Source organism: Sorex araneus, chromosome 1 (assembly GCF_027595985.1).
Source record: "Sorex araneus isolate mSorAra2 chromosome 1, mSorAra2.pri, whole genome shotgun sequence".
NCBI lineage: Eukaryota > Metazoa > Chordata > Mammalia > Eulipotyphla > Soricidae > Sorex > Sorex araneus.
Genome location: NC_073302.1, coordinates 37,756,007 through 37,775,276, shown reverse-complemented (window position 1 = coordinate 37,775,276; position 19,270 = coordinate 37,756,007). Strand labels below are relative to the sequence as shown.

At 49.9% G+C, this 19,270-nt stretch overlaps 1 protein-coding gene across 2 annotated transcripts in view; it reads right to left on the bottom strand.

Annotated features, from left to right (window-relative positions):
* Positions 1-18,812, bottom strand: part of PAX5 (paired box 5) — a 182,335-nt gene extending 163,523 nt beyond the window's left edge. For both annotated transcript variants that reach the window (XM_055141679.1, XM_055141687.1), the window contains exons 1-3: positions 17,667-18,812; positions 11,264-11,429; positions 5,611-5,808 (exon numbers count right to left, since the gene is read on the bottom strand). In XM_055141679.1, the coding sequence (XP_054997654.1) occupies positions 5,611-5,808; positions 11,264-11,429; positions 17,667-17,709 (407 nt within the window). In that variant the 5' untranslated portion in view covers positions 17,710-18,812. The remainder of the gene's footprint in view (positions 1-5,610; positions 5,809-11,263; positions 11,430-17,666) is intronic.
* Positions 18,813-19,270: the final 458 nt, after the last annotated feature.

Sequence of the window (19,270 nt, the reverse complement as noted above, 5' to 3'; positions counted from 1 at the left end):
TTCTGATGGGTCACTGTAAGGATTCCTCAAAAACATCCAGGGTGGCTGTTTGCTTTCCCCAAAATTCAAACCCAATGTCAAAAATATCTCCCCAATAGTTAAAAATATTTTGACTAACACATGGATTATATTGATGGAGACCTCCAGGTGGCATTGTCTTTTATTTTTTAGGGACCACTCCCAGCAGTGCTAAGCATGGGGGTATATGGTGCTAGACTGAACCCAGAGCCTCACATTTATAGGTATGTGCTCCAGTACAGGAGCCATCTTCCTAGCCCAATAGAGTCTTTTTGACCACCTAGAATGAATCTGGCATTTAATCTAAGTTTTGCATTTTTTTTATGTCTCCTTCTCTGTGTACATGCATCTGTGTGTCTACAAAGATATACTTAGATACATGAATAGATGTCTGAGCATACCAATCCATAGCTTATCTATATTATGGTTTATTGTTGTATATAAATATATATGTGTGGTAAAATAGATCATATTTGTGTTCCTCTGAAGTTCAGCATATAGCCCTAGCTTTTGAAAGCATTGTCTAACCTGGAAAGTTGTCTATGAGGGCTGAAGCAATAATACTGAGGGTAGGGCATTTGCCTTGCACACAGCAGACCCGGGTTTCATTCCCGACATTCCATATGGTCCTCCAAGCACTACCAGGAGTAATTCCAGAGTTCAGAGCCAGGACTAATCCCTGAACATCAGCAGGTGTGACACAAAAAGTAAATAAATAAGGTTGTCTATAAGCCCAAGAAAAGAGGCTCTGGCAGTAGACTACTAAAGTTTGAATGCTTGTCATGTGATAGCTGCATAATGTAGGGTAAATTTCTTAACTTCACTATGCCTCAATATCCGTATCTGTGAAATGGGATTATGCATACCAATCCATTCCTACTACATAGGGCTAATATTAGGATTAAAATAATTCAGCATTGACTATAGTGGTTGCTGCATAATAAGCCCTCAATAAATATTAGCTGTTATTTTTAGTTGTCTTTTTTTTTCCACTTTTTGGGTCGCACCTGGCGATGCACAGGGATTACTCCTGGCTGTGAACTCAGGAACCACCCCTGGCAGTGCTCAGGGAACCATATGGTATGCTGGGATTCAAATCCGGGTCAGCCGCGTGCAAGGCAAACGCCCTACCTGCTGTGCTATCACTCCAGCCCCTTAGTTGTCATTTTTACAAGGATTAATAACCAACTGCAATCTTAAGAGGTTCATTTTCTTGTTTGCTTTTAGACCACATCTGGCCATGCTTAGGGGTGAATCTTGGCTCTGCACTCAGGGATCACTCCTGGTGGTGCTCAGGAGATGTGAGATGCCAGGGATCGAACCCAAGTAGGCCACATGCAAGGCAAGCACCTTACCCCCTGTATTATCTCTCCGGCCCCCAAATATTCACATTTTCCACAAATGCCTTCAGAACACAGAAGCTGGACCAAGGATGTGAACTCATCAGCGGTGTGCATGCTTTGCATGTCTGAAGCCCTGGGTGGGATCCAGGGCATCAGGAAAACAAAACAAAACAAAGCTAAACGAACAAAACAAAAAGCCACGTGGGATGTGGGGAGGGGAGGGCAGTCCTCCTGACACCGCACTTTAACACTGCAGTGGGACTGTGCTTTGTGGGGGATAGCCGAATTGTAAGGGACTCTCCGACGTTGCCCCCAGGGATAGAGATTTTGCCCATCTGCTTGGCGGCAGCTGCCAAGAAAAGGACAAAAACCATCATATTCCATTGAGAAGAAATGGTAATAGGAAGAACAAGACTAATTGAATCATAGCAATTACAAAAAAAAAAAATTAAGGGGCCGGGGAAAGCGCTTAAAGGGCTGGAGTTCATGCCCTGCGTGCATGAGGCCTCAAGTTCAATCCCTGGCACTGTATATCCCCCTAGCATTTCCAATATGGCCCTCCCCCCTCCTCACTCCCTGCCCCCAGCATCCTGGGCATGAACAGCACCACCTTGCTGGGTCTGGGCATTGAATTGTAGTGCACAATTGGCCAGTGTCACCAGGAGTGGTCTCTGACTCCTAGGCATTGCTTGGGAGTCCCCAAAATAATTGTTTTGTAACTGGCTATCTTCAAGACTCATCACAACTAGAGTCCTATTTAGGGCCATTTCTAAACCAGAAATGACAGGGGCTACTTGGCACTAAAAGGTATTGCTTTTACTGAGAGTGAAGAAGGCCCCAGGTACCCTTGGCTGAAAAGGGAGCTCAGCGACAAATTCCAATGCACAAGGAAACTAAAGCCTAGGGCATCCAAGGGACTTGGCAGGATCACACAGCAAATCAGCTCCTTAACTCCTGTACTAAGTTAAACACCTTGACCCCTCTACTACTTCTTTAGCCCTCTCTACTATTTTTTTTTTTGCTTTTTAGGTCACACCCAGCAATGCACAGGGGTCACTCCTGGTTCATGCACTCAGGAATCACCCCTGGCGGTGCTCAGGGGACCATATGGGATGCTGGGATTTGAACCCGGGTCAGTCGCGTGCAAAGCAAATGCCCTACCCACTGTGCTATCACTCCAGCCCCCCTCTCTACTATTTTTAACACAAATACATTCACCACAATTTTCATAAGCTGGCAAATGAATTACACTTGTCCCCACCCCACCCACACCACTGAAACTGGATGCCAGTGTTTATCTGCACCAACTCTGCAAACCCTACATCTCCAAGAGATGCCACAGACCCAAGCACTTTCACACACACAGAAGCTCTAGATTCCAGCAACTCTTTAAGAAGAGGGAAATCTGCTCGGGAAAGTGGGCGGCACCGGCCCCCTCGCCACCGAGACGTGATCCTCAGCTGCATGAGCATGACTCCAGAGGCCAGCTAAACTACTTTTACTATGGGCAACTCTTTGCAGAATGTCTCCAGACTGAGAACTAAGCCGCGACCCCATGCCTGCCCAGGAAGGGAAAGGTATTTCTCTCTCTCACCTTTTTCCTTGCCGGGGGCGGGGTCGGGGGGTGAAGGGTGTGGCAACCACCATATTATGAGGACCACAGATGAGAGTTACAAGCTTGCAATGATCCCATATCTGGAAAAATTTCTCTGGACTTAGTTGCTAAAATACAGAAATCCAAAACCGCGCGGCCGCAATAGCCGTGAAGAGACCTCATATCTCTTCATAACAGGTCTGACTCTAGTGGGGAACTCCTAACAATAATAGTGAGGTTTTTGTTGAGATATTGAATGTAACCAAAGTAAAGAGAAAGTAAAGTGAAATTTATCAGTTGGGGGGGGAAAAATGGGAGGTGTACTGGGTTTTTGGTGTTTTTTTTTTTTAGTGGTGGAATATGGGCACTGGTGAAGGGATGGTTGTTTCAGCATTGTATAACTGAGACTTAAACCTGAAAGCATTGTAATTTTCCACATGGTGATTCAATAAAATAAAAAAAAAATTAAAAGAAGAGGGAAATCTACCCAACACGGTGTCCCCATTCCTGGCAACAGACGGTGGGGGATGAGAAGCTGGAGCCCCTTCTGAAGGATTTGTGCTGGCGAGTTTTCCGTGACCCCACCATCTCCGATCACCTCGAGCCTAGCCTGCCTCAGTCATGGTGTTGCCTGTTGGGCCCCACAGAGGCAGTGAAGACTGGGACTACCCATGGCAGGTACACCCTCCCCTGGGACACCCCTGGACCCCATAGCTTGGAGCCTAGATCTGGCCAAGATTCCTCTACAGAGCACAAGGTGGCTGCTTCTTCATTGCTCTGAGCAGTCCATGCCTCCCCTTAGTGCTTCTGGAAACCCAGAGGAGGAAAATCTTGTGGCTTTGTGTCCTGAATATCCAGCAGGGGACTCCCAAATAATGAAGCACCTCATCATCCAGAAAAAAAAGAATAGAAAGTACAAAAAATAAATAAATAAAAGAATAGGAAGTATCTCTTCCCCAAAACCATTGTAACTACAAACCATGGTAGCTACTCCCTCCCCCAGCCACCTCCGTTTTTCGCCTGCTGCCCACTGCCCAGCCTTCTCGGAGCATGCTAGAATCCCAGCCTGAACCAGGCGCTGTTCAGGAACAGAAACCCAAGATGACTCCTCTCTCTGCTCAGCTCCCAGCCCGCAGTTGGGGTGCATGGAAACGCTCACTGAGAGAACAAAAGCCTACTCTTGGTTTAGGGAAGAGCAGTGGTACGTCTATGGGCTCAGATTCGAAGCTTACGAATCAACGCAGGAGGAATGGCTGTTGAGACCTGCAAGGATCTCAGTGACATTCTGATCTGAGCAGGTCTTCCTGCTAGGGCTGATGGGTACTTTTTGCTGAGACAGGATCTGCATTGACCAGGGTCAGGTATGACCTTGGAGAAGCAGGAATGAATGGCTCGGCTTTCCAGTCTGCTGGGTTCTCTTTAGAGAAGAGCCATTCTTGTTCATCTCCCAACTTCTTCCGGGGCCTGAAGGTTTTTTGGATTTTTTGGTTTTGGTCTTTTTAAGGGTTTTTTTTTTGTTTTTTTGTTTTTGTTTTTGTTTTTTTGCTATTTGGTCACACCCAGCGATGCACAGAGGTTACTCCTGGCTCATGCACTCAGAACTTACTTCTGGGAGTGCTCGGGGGACCATATGGGATGCTGGGAATCGAACCCAGGTCGGCCCCATGCAAGGCAAACGCCCTACCCTCCATGCTAGCGCTCCAGCCCCTAAGGTTTTTTTTTTTGGTCTTTTTGAGTCATACCCCGTGTTGCTTAGGGGTTATTCCTGGCTCTGCATTCAGAAATTACTCCTGGCAGAGCTTGGGGATCCATATGGGATGCCAGAGATCGAACCCGGGTCAGCCAGGTGCAAGGCAAAGGCCTTACCCACTGCACTATGGCTTCAGCCCCGCCCAGAGGGGGTTAAATGGAGACTGCACAACCTAAGAAACTTCCCTTCTAACATTCACTTTAAAAGCTCTGCGAGACTAGAAAGAAGGAGCCATAGTGACTCCCAAGAAGACCCCTAAGCTTGGCACTCATGGAACTTCTCTGGTTCTTTATCTCGTTGGGTGGGGATCTTGGCAGTGATGCCCTGCTTATCCTGAATATCACACCTGGAGATCACAAACCCACATCCAGACTCCAGAGCACTGGGATCTCAAGAAAGGAAGCTCTTTGTCAAGGTCACACTTGGAGTTCATTAGTGACAGAGCTGGACAAGTAATTGGAGTCCAACTCCACATCAAGGCTTTGCTTCTCAAATCTGCGCCTGAACTCGAGGCATCTCCTGACATGCATCAGCACCAAGTCCTGGAGACTGGGCTCTCAGGGACAGACCACCTGGGAAGACTTCATCAGAAATACTGACTATGAAGCTGGCAACACAGACCAGGGCCGGTGGCAGAGGAAGGGAAGGAGGGAGGGAGGGAGGGAAAGAGGGAGAGAGGGAGGCTCTGGGTCTGGAGATGAAGTCAAGGTCCTCTCAAGGGACAGGACTGTTGTCCACTTTGCAGGGAAGAGAGAGACAACAGGGAGACCCGTGGGGCCACACACTGGAGAACCCTCCTGACCGACAGGTACATCTATGGCACCTTGGAGGAAGGAGAAGAAGCCAGATAATCAGGGAAGACACAGCATGAGCCCCCACACCACCCACACCCCTAGTCCCCTCACCTGTTGATAGAGCTGACACTGGGCACCGTGTCATTGTCACACACCCGTTCTGCAAGCAGCCGGTCCCTGATCTCCCAGGCAAACATGGTGGGGTTTTGGCGTTTATACTCAGCAATCTTCTCCACCACTTTGGGCGTGGCAACCTTTGGTTTGGAGCCTCCAATTACCCCCGGCTTGATGCTCCCGGTCTCATAATACCTAGGATTCAAGGAGAAAGGAACTTAGCCAAGAGGTATCAGCAAAATGGAGACTGGCAACAAAGTATCAGTCCAGATCTGCACAGTTCAATCAATACAGCAGTGGCTTAGCCCCCTGGGCTTCTGAACATTTGAAATGAGCTAGTCTGAACTGAGGTATGCGTCAGTGCAAGATACATAACAGATTTTTTAAACTCAGTACAGAAAAAGAATGCAATATATCTCATTAATAAATTTTAATTTAAAAAAATCAAAAGACATATTTTTAACTTCAAAAATTAAATATTACACTTATATATTGAAATAATTTTTTAACTTATTAGGTTAAAAAGAATACATACATAATTTAAATTGATCATGTGGTTCCCTTCCATTTTTTTTCTAACGTGCTAACAAAAATTTTAACTTCAAGGTCAGGAATAAAGAGATAATATGGTAGGTAGGGCATCTGCCTTGCACACGGCCGATTCAGATTCAAACCCCAGCATCCCATACAGTCCCCTGATCCCTGAAAAAAGTGATCTCTGAATGAATAACCATGATTTGGCCCAAAATCCAAAATAAAATTAAAAAGAACCCCTTGCAAGTATGAGGTCCTGGGTTTGATACCCGCACCACACATATGGCTCACATTCTATTTCTATTGGACAGTACTGGCCAGGATACTAAGTTTCCATTAATTCTTTCACACGTATCTATCATTTCACAGGCAATAGAATACATTCAGAACAGTTTTCCATTTGCTCTTCTAAAAGCACTCAATCACATAAATATCTTGAATGACTGAATGAGCACATCCAGACATAGGTCCCATGTTTAGGTATAAAACAAAGATCCAGAGAGCTTAAAACCATTTGCTCAGGATCATACCAGACCAATTAGCCAATGCACGATGGTGGCCCAACCTCCTGAGCGAAAGAAAATGTTTCCAAAAAATCTGACCAGAATCCTTCATTTGCCAGCTTTTCCAGTCTCTCCCCGCCCCACAGCAGCCTCATCTGCATTCTGTGAAAGTGGATCCGAAAATGTGGCTTGCTTTACCCTGGCATAAATTAAAAGTAAAAGGAGTGCTGGCTTCCACAAGTAACTGCTAATATGTGTCATATGTAATTTAAAGCTCAAGGAATTAAAAAATTTTAAAAAGCCACCCACAAGTTCCCTCGGGTCTTCTGGGACCTCCCCGAGGTAAATCGATTCTTCTAAGGACATTTCCATGCTATCAGCTCTTCCTCGTTAAGGCAAATAGGATGTCAGGCTTTTACAGGAAAATTGAGAAGAGTGCCATGGGAAGATCATTTCGGGGGAGAAATTACTTGCTCCCTTTCCTGATACTAGGCTTTTGCTGGATGTCTTGTACGCCGCTTACAGAAAAATTGTTGGCTTTCTATTGCAAAAGGAGATTATTCTTGCAGTTAGAAAAAAAAATAAGTTAACCAAAAAGACTTTTTAGAAATGACTGGGAGTTTTCACATCTAACATGATTTTATTTTTTAAATAAATAAATAAGGGCAAAAGGGGTTCTGCCATGACAGATGGGCAAGTGTCCTCTAGAATAATGCCCAATTTCATTTACAAAAATGTGGACATTGTTAGCCAAGGTGAAGTCTGGTAGAGCTCAACTTAAATCACATTCTATAAACAGATTAAATCTCTTGTAAGTAATAACATGGACATGGAAATTCTACTTTTCGTTTAAATGAGTCATTCACAAATTCTAACCATACCAAGAAACTTAACTTACCCTCCCTCTTTCTGTCATCGTTGAAAACTATTCAGTCACTAACACAGTTTCAGAAATATCTCAGAAAAAAAATTTTTTTTTGCCTAAAAGGAGGCACACAGCAATCTGCAGCCTCCAAGTCTGCTTACATTTTGCAAGAAGTCATTAACAAACAACAATCAACCCAGCAATGCCTTCTCCTGGCCCAGGACTTGTAGCATCCAAGGCTCATCCTTAGCTTCTCTTCACCCTTACACCAATCCCATGGGGTTTGAGAAAATGTATCATCAGAAGATGAAGCATCGTGCTGAAGCCCCTTCTGTAAGTGAAAAGCAGCACCAGCTTTCTGTCCTGATCTGCAGTTAAATCCAGAGCCCTTCTGCTAGAGTCGACCATCACTATAGTTATAAAAATGAGCGGCCAGAGAGATGGTACAGCGGGTAGAGCGCTTTCCACGCACATGGCTGATCTAGGTTTAATCCCCAGCACTCCATATGGTTACCCCAACCCAGTCCAAACAGGAATGACCCTTGAGTGCAAAGCCAGGGGTAAGCCCTGAGCACCACGGGGTGTGCCACCCCCTCCCAGGGGAAAAAAAAGAGAAAACAATAATCATGATACTAATGGCCCCTTTAAATCACATAGATGCATCTTTCCACTTATGTGCTCGCTCAATCAACAGTCACCCAGAGCCTGTTGGAAGAGGAGTGACAAACAGATGGCCCTGGGCCAGCAATTTCAAGAGTCGAATGGGGATGCCATATTCCCGCAGCAACTCAGAGCTCGAGGCAGGGAAAATCCCCGCTCCTCTGCTTCTGGCTTCCATGGCTGATGGAGGTACTCAGGGTCCTCCACACTCACTGTCCCCTACCACAGTGCCAACTGTGATCTTCACAAGAGAGGTCTCTGTCTCCCATGTCACAAAGGTCAGACACTGGGCTGGAGCAACAGCACAGCAGTTAGGGCGTTTGCCTTGCACGCGGCCGACCCGGGTTTGATTCCCAGCATCCCATATGGTCCCCTGAGCATCGCCAAGAGAAATTCCGGAGTGCAGACCAGGAATAACCCCTGTGCATCGCCGAGTGTGACCCCCCCAAAAAAAAGCCAGACACTTAAAAGGTAACCCTGATGAAATTCCCTCTTGTGTCCAATGAGGATTCAGACTAACCAACCATCCTTTCATCTCAGCAAAACAGTCATTCAGCTCGTGGACTTCCACCCGACAGGCACACACGGGCACCAGCCCGCGGCAGGGCAGTGCACAGACTTTCCTGATGCAAGGTGAAAGGCTTCATCAAGGACTCTTAAACTAACTCACTCTGAGACTCCAGACGACTCACTGAGCTCCCTAGGGGTCCCTGTGATCCCTGTTAGGGTAAACAGGCTCATGTTTGCCCTGCGTTCCTGCAGACAGACAAGCCAGAGATGAAAGGAAAATGTTGCAAAGCCCAGAAGTACGTGCTGCAGATTGATCTTCTCTATGGCTGTGTCACATGTGCCCCCCCTCCAGCTCCAAAGGAGCCCTCCAGGCCAAGCTCCAGCTGTCCAGGGGGAAGGGTGCAAGGGATCTCACATGCCAACATCCTGTGCCTCTCAAGCCCCTCTGGAGAGGCCTTGTGCCCTGCGGACCCCACGCTCCTGGCAGTCCGTCTGCCCTGAGATGCCGGGGGCGTCCCCCCACCGCTGTCTTGCCATGCAGCCTCTGGAAAACTCGGCCACTGCAGACCCTCTACAACCTGTCACCCACTGTGCAACCATCAAATTCTTGTCACCTATTCTGCACCCACCAAAAAATTAAAAGCAAGAACCCATCAATGGCTGGCAAAACAACCCCAGCTCGGAAACCCCCAGTCACACTGTTTTAGGACTGAACTTGTTTCTTAAAAGGCAGTCTAATTAGAGTGACATTTTGTCCACTGTGGTTCTTAGTTATGAAAATAATGAGCTATGAAATTCCAATTTATTGTTGACAACTTAAACGGCCAGGCACCCGAGCGGCGCGGAACTTCTCAATGCCACTCTACCTACTGACATATCTATTCAGGGCCCAGGGCACCTGGGACGGATCCTGTCCCCTTGCGTCCAGAGGAAATCTGGAGTGCACCTGGACACCAAGACCTCACATCTGGATGCCCCCTCTTGAGAAGGGATCAGTCTCATGCTCTGAGAAGATTTCTAATATCCAGCAACATGTCGGATCAGCAGAGATTTCTCAGCAAAAACAAAGAAAAGCCTCCTCTCTCTACCTCGGCACAAAGAGACTGATCTGAAATATATCTGAGACCCATTTAATTGCACAAGCCTCAGTCTAAAATATTTCTTTTCTCTCTTCTTTCTCTCTCCTTCCATCCTGTCTCCATTTCTCTTTCTCATTCTCATTTTTCTTTGCTTTCTCTTTTCTCTTTTCTCTATTTTGCCTCTTCAACTCTTGCTCTCTAAAATCACTTTCCTCCCCACCACACTTTTCCCCTTGAGGCCCTGGCAGGAGCAGAGCCCACAGCTCAAATGATCTTCGAAAGGCACCAAGGAATCAATAGTGGGATACAGGCCCCTCACTGGGCTCTCAGACCCCTGGCCCATGGCTGGACTTCCCGTGGCCTCCTGCAAGCCTCCCCTAGGTTAGAAATGAGGGCTCCCCCTCCCTCGGAAGAATGTCTTCAATACCAGCAGTGGGAAGTAAAGAGCAAGTAAGAAGGCGCCATGTCCCTGACAATCCTTCAAAAATACGCCTCTTCTATTCAATTCTCAGCCCAAACAGAGGTTGCTTTCTGACTGAGGAGAGAAATCCTAGGAGAGCGCCAAACTCGCTCAACCCAAGAACGCTCCTGGCTGCCAGAGCAGAACTCAAACAACTTCACACGTCTGGAAGCAAACCTGTGGATCAAACTTGGGCTTGGGGTGGGTGGGGGGGGGGAACAGCTGGCTGCCGCTGATGCTGACGCCTCTTAGCAAGCCTTTCAGCTCTTCCCGCACAAACAGTAACTGGCCGACAGACCTGGGTCAGTAACTCGGCCTTTCTAGGTTTGCTTAGAGGCTGCTGTGGATTGTACTGAGGCTCACTCGAGAGAGAGAGAAAAGAAACGCCAGCACGAAGAGGCTGCGTGGCCCTTGGGGAGATTCGGTGTTGTTAGTATTTTGCGGGGAGCAAATCGCCAGGTCAAGTGGCACATTTCAAATGTCAGATTTGAGAGTTAGTATTTGCTTGGTCTTTCCCCCGCCCCCCTCTAATTTAATATATACTTAGGAGGCCTGTCACTAGGAAGGAAACAAGGCACAGAGAAGGGAAAGACAGCAGCCCCACATGAGGAGCTTAATAATAACCAAAACCAGGAAAAAAAAAATGACAGCAGGCTTTTTAAAACAGAACATGCTTTTTGAGAAACATAAAAAAAATAAAAGAAAACAACACTGAAATCTGGTGACTTTGTAACTTGTCGCCTGGGTGTGTCTAGTAAATTGTCAGGAACCTCTTATACTCTGGGATTCTTTGGAATAATTCAGCAGGCTTTCAGGGAAAAAAATGCCATTCCTCCAGACTGAGTCACCCTATTCCATGTGTCGCTAATACTTTGACTTGAATGTCCCTGTAAGGGTTTGAGAAACCCAGAAAAGCTGTGCATTAAGGGGCCCCGGAAGCACCAGGACACTGGCTGTGACACGGACGCACTGGACAGCTACTAGGTGATGTTTTTGAGGTGGTTATTTGAAAAGGGAAGCCTGGAGCACCTGCCTTTACCTGCCAAGAATTTTGCTGACACAACCATGGCTGACCCGAAGCTGCCTGGAGATGTCGCAGGGCCTGACACCTTGGTGAGCAAGTTCCACTATCCTTTGGCGGACTACATCCGGGAGTGGTCGTCCATTCACAAAAACCCCCCCAAGCTGATTCACTCCTCCATGTCCTGAAATAGATCAGAAACAAAGGCAAGGGAAAGGGTGGTTAGAACCAATCACACAGCAGAAGTGCCGCAAGCACCCAGAGCCCCTTCGATCAGAAACGGCCGCAAGAGGATGTGTTGACCTTGGAATGGGCTTGGGCTAACTTCGCACCTCCAACTGCTTCTGAAAACTGGTCTTCACATTACATTCATCTCTCCTTGGCCTCTAAGTTGGGTTGGCTGAAAGCAAGCACCCCCATGTCATGTTTCCTTTAGTCGCTACAATTTTCCTTGTAATTTGTTTGAAACAATAGAACGAGTCAAGACCCCACTCTACACTTAAGACAAAACTTACGTGTGTTATTCTAAGGTCTAACTCAGAATCTAGGGAGAAAATGAATTTTAAAATACATGGGATTTAAAGATCTTTTAAAGTGAAAAAAGACTATTTCAGTACACCTAGTGTGGGGGAGTAGGGGGTGGTGGTTTTTAAATCAGCAATCCAGGAAGAAGCCAGTGTTGTCTCTTAGACCTCTCTCTCTCTTCCTCTCGCTCTTTCTCCCTTTCTCTCTCTTTCTCCTCTCCTCTCCTATTTCTCTAAATGACACTATTTTACTTCCCCCAAAACAATAAATAAATCAGTTATCTAAAGCAAGAGTTAAGGATTTTTTTTTAATGGTTCTTTAGTCATATCTGCAGAATAGTGGACAAAACCTAACCACTTCTCTGTTAAAAAAAAAACCAAACACCTTTCTTTAAGAGGTGAGGCTCACACCTCAATAAAGCAGCAGGGTGGGGGCAATAAACAAACAAGGCGCTGCAGATGTGCAGCCATGCCCACTGCATCTTGCTCAGAACACACAAAAGAAAGGGCTTGGAGGATCACGTTCTCCTCAACCGCATCAGAATTTGTAATAAAGGAGTTTCCTTGGAATTTTTGGGGGTTGTTTGTTTTGTTTTGTTTTTGCAATTGACAAGCAGCTTTCTATTGGTTCAGGAGAAATAAAGAAGCTGGAGAAGGCTTCTGCGTCCCAAGTTTTTAAGGGCTCAGGGATAGAGTCTAAGTAAAAGGAGAGGAGGAAAGTATCTCTTCCACCCAGAAAGCTCCTTCTCTTACATCAAGATCCCTCTGGAGGGAAATGAACATCCAAGTGAATGAAGAGCCAAAGCAGTAAAGACAGAGTGATCCAGTGTAGTTACATCATTGACCTTGTAGCTGTTAATCAGCCGCTAACTGACTAACTGACATCCCTGAGAACTGTCAAAAGCCAAAAGCCAAGTCCAAGCATTTACCAGTACTGCTGGCAGCTAAGAGGCCAGGGAAGAGGCAAACTATCTCCTAAATTGGTACTTGACTGGGACTGGACTACACCGAGGATTCAGGGAGTCTCAGCATCTCATACACACACTCCCACTCTAAAACGTGAAACAGCGCCTCATCTCAGCATCCCCCTCACCCTCACCCCTAGTACTCAACTACTACCAGGGGTCAGCAACAAACCTAAAATGAAGAGTAAGAAAACACCCAGAACATAACTAATTTCCTAAAAACTGGCAGAGCAAATCATTGACATTTCCCATGAGTTTAAATTGAGTACTTCCCCAAATTTCCAGGCTCTGACTAATTTGAAGAAAAGGCAATTTTACAGATAACATCGAGGCTTAGTTCTAGTTCTAAGAGGAATCCCTCTCAGCTTTTCAAAATGAGTTTCACCCAGTTTTGATCATTCTAAAGGGCTCCAGATATAAGCAACAGGAAGATCATCTGAATAGGGTTTTACTACTAGAAACCTAACTGCACCTGAAACACCAAGAACGCAGTGAGTTCTAGCCAAGAATATAGCAAGTCTTAAGCAGGCTTTGTTCCGGGGTTGGGAGCACCTAATTTTAAAAGTGTTGTGAAGGATGGGAATGAAGGATAGTACAGTGGGTAGGATACTTGCTTTACATGCGACTGACCCAGGTTCTATCCCCAGCATCCTATATGTTCCCCTGAATCCTGCCAGGAGCGATCCCTAAGCACAGCAACATGAGTAAGCCCTGAGCATTCCCAGGTGTGGCCAAAAACAAACAAATAAACAAAAAGAGGTGGTGAGGATCTTTCAGGAAAGGGTAGAATTTAAAAAGAAGGTAAACTTAAAATGGATAGAAGCTCTTCTGGGAGAACAAAGAGGTAGCTAAAACTGCCACTTTTAAAAGAACATTACTGAGGCCTCCATTAACTTACTCTATAATACCCATGGTATCTTAAACTTTCTGCCCAAACACAGCATCAACATTCAGAGGTCTGAAATTCTGGGAGCAGAGCTGCAGGACATGTGTGCATTTGGGGGAGCATTTGTGTTAAGGGAGGGGGAAATCAGACATGATAGGTGACAGCAGGTCCCCAAACACTTCACTCTTGAACACAGAGGTTAGGCCAGTGGTGCCCTTCGAGAATCTGATTCCCACTTCCACAAATACCACCAGACACAGAATAGTTGGACCTGGGGGAAGCTCCCTCCATTTTCTGAAAAAGCCCCCAAACCCACTTGACTCAGTCCTCGTCTCATCAATTGAACCTTGCAAAGGGGAAGGGAGTTTTGCAATGGTGTTTTGTGAAGACGATGACTCCCATTTACCCTGAGATTGGAAAGGAGTAAGTCCAAATGTCTGAAAGAGGATGAAGAGAGAGAGACAGAGACAGAGACAGAGACAGAGACAGAGAAGAGGTGTGCAAAGAATGGGAACTAAGTGAGACAAGCAGTCAGGAGAAAGAGACTAGAAGGGAAGCCTCAGGTTAGGAAGACAGAGGAAGACAAGAAAAGAATGGATCAGTCAGTACAGGCCAGGAAAAAGGAAAGTGTGGTGGGCAGTGGGAGCTGAGAAGCTAAAACCAGAAAATGGGAGAAAGCCCAGGTTGGAGGACAGAGGGTTTCTGTGGAAGGATTTTTTATTTTTTTGCAGGGGGACGGGGCTCCAGCAACACCCCTAAGTCTCCTCTAAGAGCACAAGCTACCATTTCAACTCTGTGAATTGCAGCTGAGCGATGGGTGATCTCTCAAGAGTTGGTAAGGGAACCTTGAACTCAGCTACACTTTCCAGAAGCCAGGAGACTTTAGAGACCAACCTAGAGACCCAAGCAAACAAATGAAATCCAAGGCCAGGAAATCAACACAAGGGAAAACAACCCTGCCCACCCCCACCCCTGCCACAAGAGTCGCTTTGCAGCTGTGGTCTGCAGGAGGCCAGTCTCCACAGCTGCTCCTCCGAGTGGACTAGAACATACTCCACCAGGGTCCAGTCCACACCCCAATCTCAGGGAGAAGTTCTCCGCTGAGTCAAGCCCAGATTGAACTCCAGGATCCAGGAGGTCATTGAAATTCCTCCTAGTGGCACCAGAGAGGATGGATGGAAACACACACACACCAACAAGAACACAAGGAAAGGGCCGGGATGAGCTCTGCTGTGTGAACTCTCACCAGCAGACAAGCACTTATGCCCATGGGCAGTCCCAGGTGGGACACAGTCAAGCCAGACAGAGAGGCAGTTACACGTCTAGGGACTCACACAGACAATCCATTGCTTGCTCTCTGCAGTCTCAGTCTCTCCCTCTCTCCTTCCCTGGGTCCCAGAGAACCAGTTTCAGCTTTACCTTTGTGAACTTCCTGTCAGTCCTTTTATCTCTCTGCAAGATGGGTGTGTGCCTAAAGGCTTCTACAAACTCAGGTAGAAGAAGAGTTATTACACTAGTAACTATATCTAGGAGGGAAGGGATGGTGGCAGAAACATCTAGGGAGGGGTGCTGGAGTGATAAGTGGATAGGCGCCTGCTGTGTACCCAGCCTATCTGGTTCAGTCCCCAGCATCCCTGGGCCCTCCAAGGGCGAGTGCAGAGCCAGTAGAAAGTCCTCAGCACTGCTGGGTGTGGTCCAGTTTCAGCTCCCCCCACAAATAAATAAAATATTTATTTTTAAAGAAACATCTAAAGAGGGGCTGGAAAAAGCAATTTTGCCGATGAAAAGGAAGAGCCTAGAATAAGAGCTGGGGCCAGGGGACTCAGGTGCATATTTCTTCACAATATCTGCCTGTGTTCCAACTCCACTTTTCCAGAGAAGCTGTTCTGCTGTCATTCCTAGACTGAACCGAGCAGGACAAGGAAAGGGGGTAAGAGAGTGGAACTGATTCTAGGGCCCTCAACTATCTCTCAGGATATACCAGGGCCCCCACCCGCTATCTTAGGCAGCACACTGGTCTACCAAAGGGGCCCTGCACTGTGCAAGCAAACAAGTGTGTGTTACAACCAAGGGCATATCCAGAGAAACCAATACTGGAAGCTGAGCTGCCTGGGACCCAGCCCCCACTATGCTGCCCAGGAGACTGAGTAAGAGAGGAAGGAGAACTTCTGCAGGATTAGGCAGATAAAGGTTGGGGCCACGGAGGGCCAAGGATGAGCAGTTAACTACACAGCACCTCGAAAAAGCTGCCTTCTCCACTGTCTTCTCCGTGCTCAGGCACTGCCAGGACTGAGGTTCCTCCCCAAGGGCTGGGGCATGACCTCTGGGCCGCTGGGCTCTGTGCAGAAGGAGGCGGTGTAGGTCTGTGGATTTCCGCTGGCAAGGAGAGAAGTGCAGGGGCCTGCCCTGCTCCATTTTGTTCCCCCAGCTGCTCCTTAGCTGAGCTGAAGGCTTATCCACCTCTCAAGTACTGACCCCAACTCGTTTGTTTTCTGGCTCCTCTGCAGGACCAGAAGCTCCAGGGGGGAACCCCACTCTGAGTCTGCAGCGGGGATGGCTTCGGAGGGTGCTGGGGTCACCAGGGACTGGAAATCATTTTGGCACAGGTCCCAGGCAGGGAGGAATCGTTTGGGTTGGGGTGGATGGAAGCAAGCAGCTTTCCTGCATAATTCTCCCCACCTCTTTGGTGAATTATCTCCTACTCTGTCTCAGAGAATTAACACAAAGAGAAACTGACCTGCCCTACAGCCAACCCAGGCAGCTGAATCTTTCTTTCTCTGCCCACCATGCCACTCAGACCTCCGGGATAGAAAGGGACACATGCGCCAGAGGAAGCCTGCTTTCTCTCCAGCCGGGTCTCGGCTGCCTTTGTTAAATAGAGGACCGCTTCGACTGGGAAAGCAGGATACCGAGCAGTCTGGAAGGGAATCCAGCACGGGCAGGGGAGGGGGAGGGGGGCAGTGTGCTCCCAGCTCAGAAGTAACACCCTAACCCTCTGCCAGCAGGGACTCAGCTAGGCAACTGTCTGATGCCACCAAGCCTGGCATCTTGCAGGGTCTCCCCGCTCTGCTCAAAAGAAAAACACAACTCATTCGTTCCAGTTGGAATTTCCCGAACACCTCAAAATGTAATCTAGCGTCAACTAATCACCAGAGAACGCTCATCCCTCAGGAGGCCCGGCTAATAACGGGTGAACTGGCGGACCCCGGCCAGGCAGGCAGCTGGGCCCGGCTCGCTGGTGCCCAAAATGACCCTTCCGGCATCCTACCCACGCTGTGTTTTTCAAAAGGCTTCGGGAACCGGTATAGTAACTAATTAGCTTCTTTATTTCCCACACACACACTAGGGGAGAAGCCATCACGAGCCTGGCACCCCGCAGAGAAGACTTTTAGGGTCTCTGCACGATCTGGCTGCCTTCAGAGCAGAAACCGCGCTGAAAGGACCACGACTTCGTTGATTTTTCAAATCACCCTCCTCAGCTCCAGCATGTTCTCAAGCTCTAAACCCGGTGTCCTGCCCTAGCTCTCTCCCTCTTCCTGCACACATAGAAAGCAGTCCCTGGTCAGGCCCCCACCTTTCCCCCTCGCGCAAGCCCTGCTCTTAATCAGCACCGCTGCTGAAAAAGGCGCCATCCCTGTCCGGGGATGAGGTGCGGGGCGCTGTCTTACACACTTCGGCTAACCTCTCCTACAACTTGGTGCCCTCCGCCTAGACCCGCCTGAAGCCACCTCTGCTCAGAGTCGGGATTCTCCCCGCACAGGGCAGGTCGCTGCCTCCGGCTTCCCGCCAAGGTCGCAGCCGGCCGCCTGCACCGTGCGTTGCTGGAGGCGGGATTCCCGGTGGCAACGCGCGCCGGCCGGGCGGCCAGTCGCTGGGGTTTTCTAATCTTCCCCGCCTTGCCTAGGAGCTGTGCACTTCGCAAAGTTGGCCGCGCCGCTAACAGGAGCTCCCGCATCCTGTATGACTACCGCGGCAGCCCCGAGGTCCGGCACCCCCAACCCCGTCCCGGTGGGAGAGTGAGAGAAGCGAGCTTGCCGCCTACTTACTATGCATGGATGCAAACGGGTCGTGCTTACAGTGTATTTCCATCGGGGCGCTCCAGACTGCAGGCCGGCCGCCGCCGCCGCCTCCCGGCGCCAAAGGGCTGCCCCGCGTGGCGTCGGGGGCCGCTAGGCCCCGGCCGCGAGCGAGCCGGGCTCAGAAGACACGGCGGGCGACTTCGGGGCTGGAGACCGCTGCCCGGAGCTGCCTCTAGAGGCGGGAAAGGGAGCTCGTGTGGCCGGGCTGCGAGCGGGCGCGCAACTCCGCGGGCTGGTCCAGCTCTCTCCGGGGCGCGCTCAGGCTCAGGCGGCAGATCCCGAGCGGGCCGAGAGTCGCTGCGGCCCCGGCTCTTGCCGCTTCGGGGGCATCGCGCACCGGCTCGCGTCCGGGACGGCGAGGCGGCCCCGGCCTCGAATGCGAGCAGCTGGCGGGAGGCGGGCGGGACGCGCGGCTCCGGGGCTGGCCGCGGGCTCGGCGGCCCCGCTTCTCCCGCAGTCTCCGCTCGCGCCCCGGCTCGGCGCCCGATCCTGGCTCTCTCCGCCTTCCCGGCTCTCCGCGGCTCGAGCCCGCAGCCTCCGTGGCTCCGCTCTGCCTCTCCGACGTCTCGGGCCAAGTTGCCCAGAACTTCCTCTCGGGCCGCGCGGGGGCCAGGGCGGGTTCGGAGGCGCTTCCGCCCCGGACGTGGGGGGCCGAGGGCCGAGTCCCCCACACCCCACCCCCCTCCTGCCGAGCTGTCTGCAGCAGCTCCTCTACCCCGGGGCCCGCTGCTTTCAAAGTTCCTGAGGCCCCCGAGGCGCCCTCATCGCGGGGACCACCAAGAACGGAGACCAACAGCGATGCGCTCCTCCTCGCCCGAGCGTCTGCCCGACGCCCACCAACACTCCAAGCCCCCGCCGCCCGCTCTCCGAGGGTCTAGTTCGACTGTCTTTCGGGGCTTCTTCCGGGACGGCGGCCGCGCCTGCCCCGGGCGTGGACCGAGGGACAGAGCAGGGAGCAGAAAGGTCCCCTCCGCCAAGGCCGCCGGGACTGCCGGTGCCGAGATGCAGTCGCTGCCGGCTGGGTCGGCCCGCGCTGCAGCCGCGATCACCGCGGGCGCTCGCCCTTCGCCTGCTCGGTGCGCACAGTGCGCCACCGCGCCGCCCCGAAGCCGCTTTCAGGACCCGCTGCGTGTGGACAGCGCCGCCCGGGGCTCAGCCTCCCTCCGGGCGGGGGCGGGGCGGAGGTTCACCTGCCAATCACGCCTCACCAAGCCAATCAGAGCGGCGGTAGTCGGTCCTGGCCCAAGGCACGTTCCTATTGGCTGAACTACCGGCGGGCTCCGCCTGATTAGCCGATATCTGGGCAATGGGAGAGAATGGGAGGCGGGGCCCAGGCGGCGGCGCCACGTTCATTGACAAACGCGCGGGGCGAAGGCCTAGTGCTGCACGGGTGGGGGAGGGGAAGCAGTGTAAGCAGTGTCCTGGAGAGTTCCGTAGCGGGTCCCAAGAGAGTCTGACCTCCGCGCCGGGGCGATGGGACCCTGGATGCCCTGAGAGACCGGGACCAGGACAGAGGCCAGATTGGAGGAATAGTTGCCAGAAATCCACATAAATGGATAAAAATACATAAA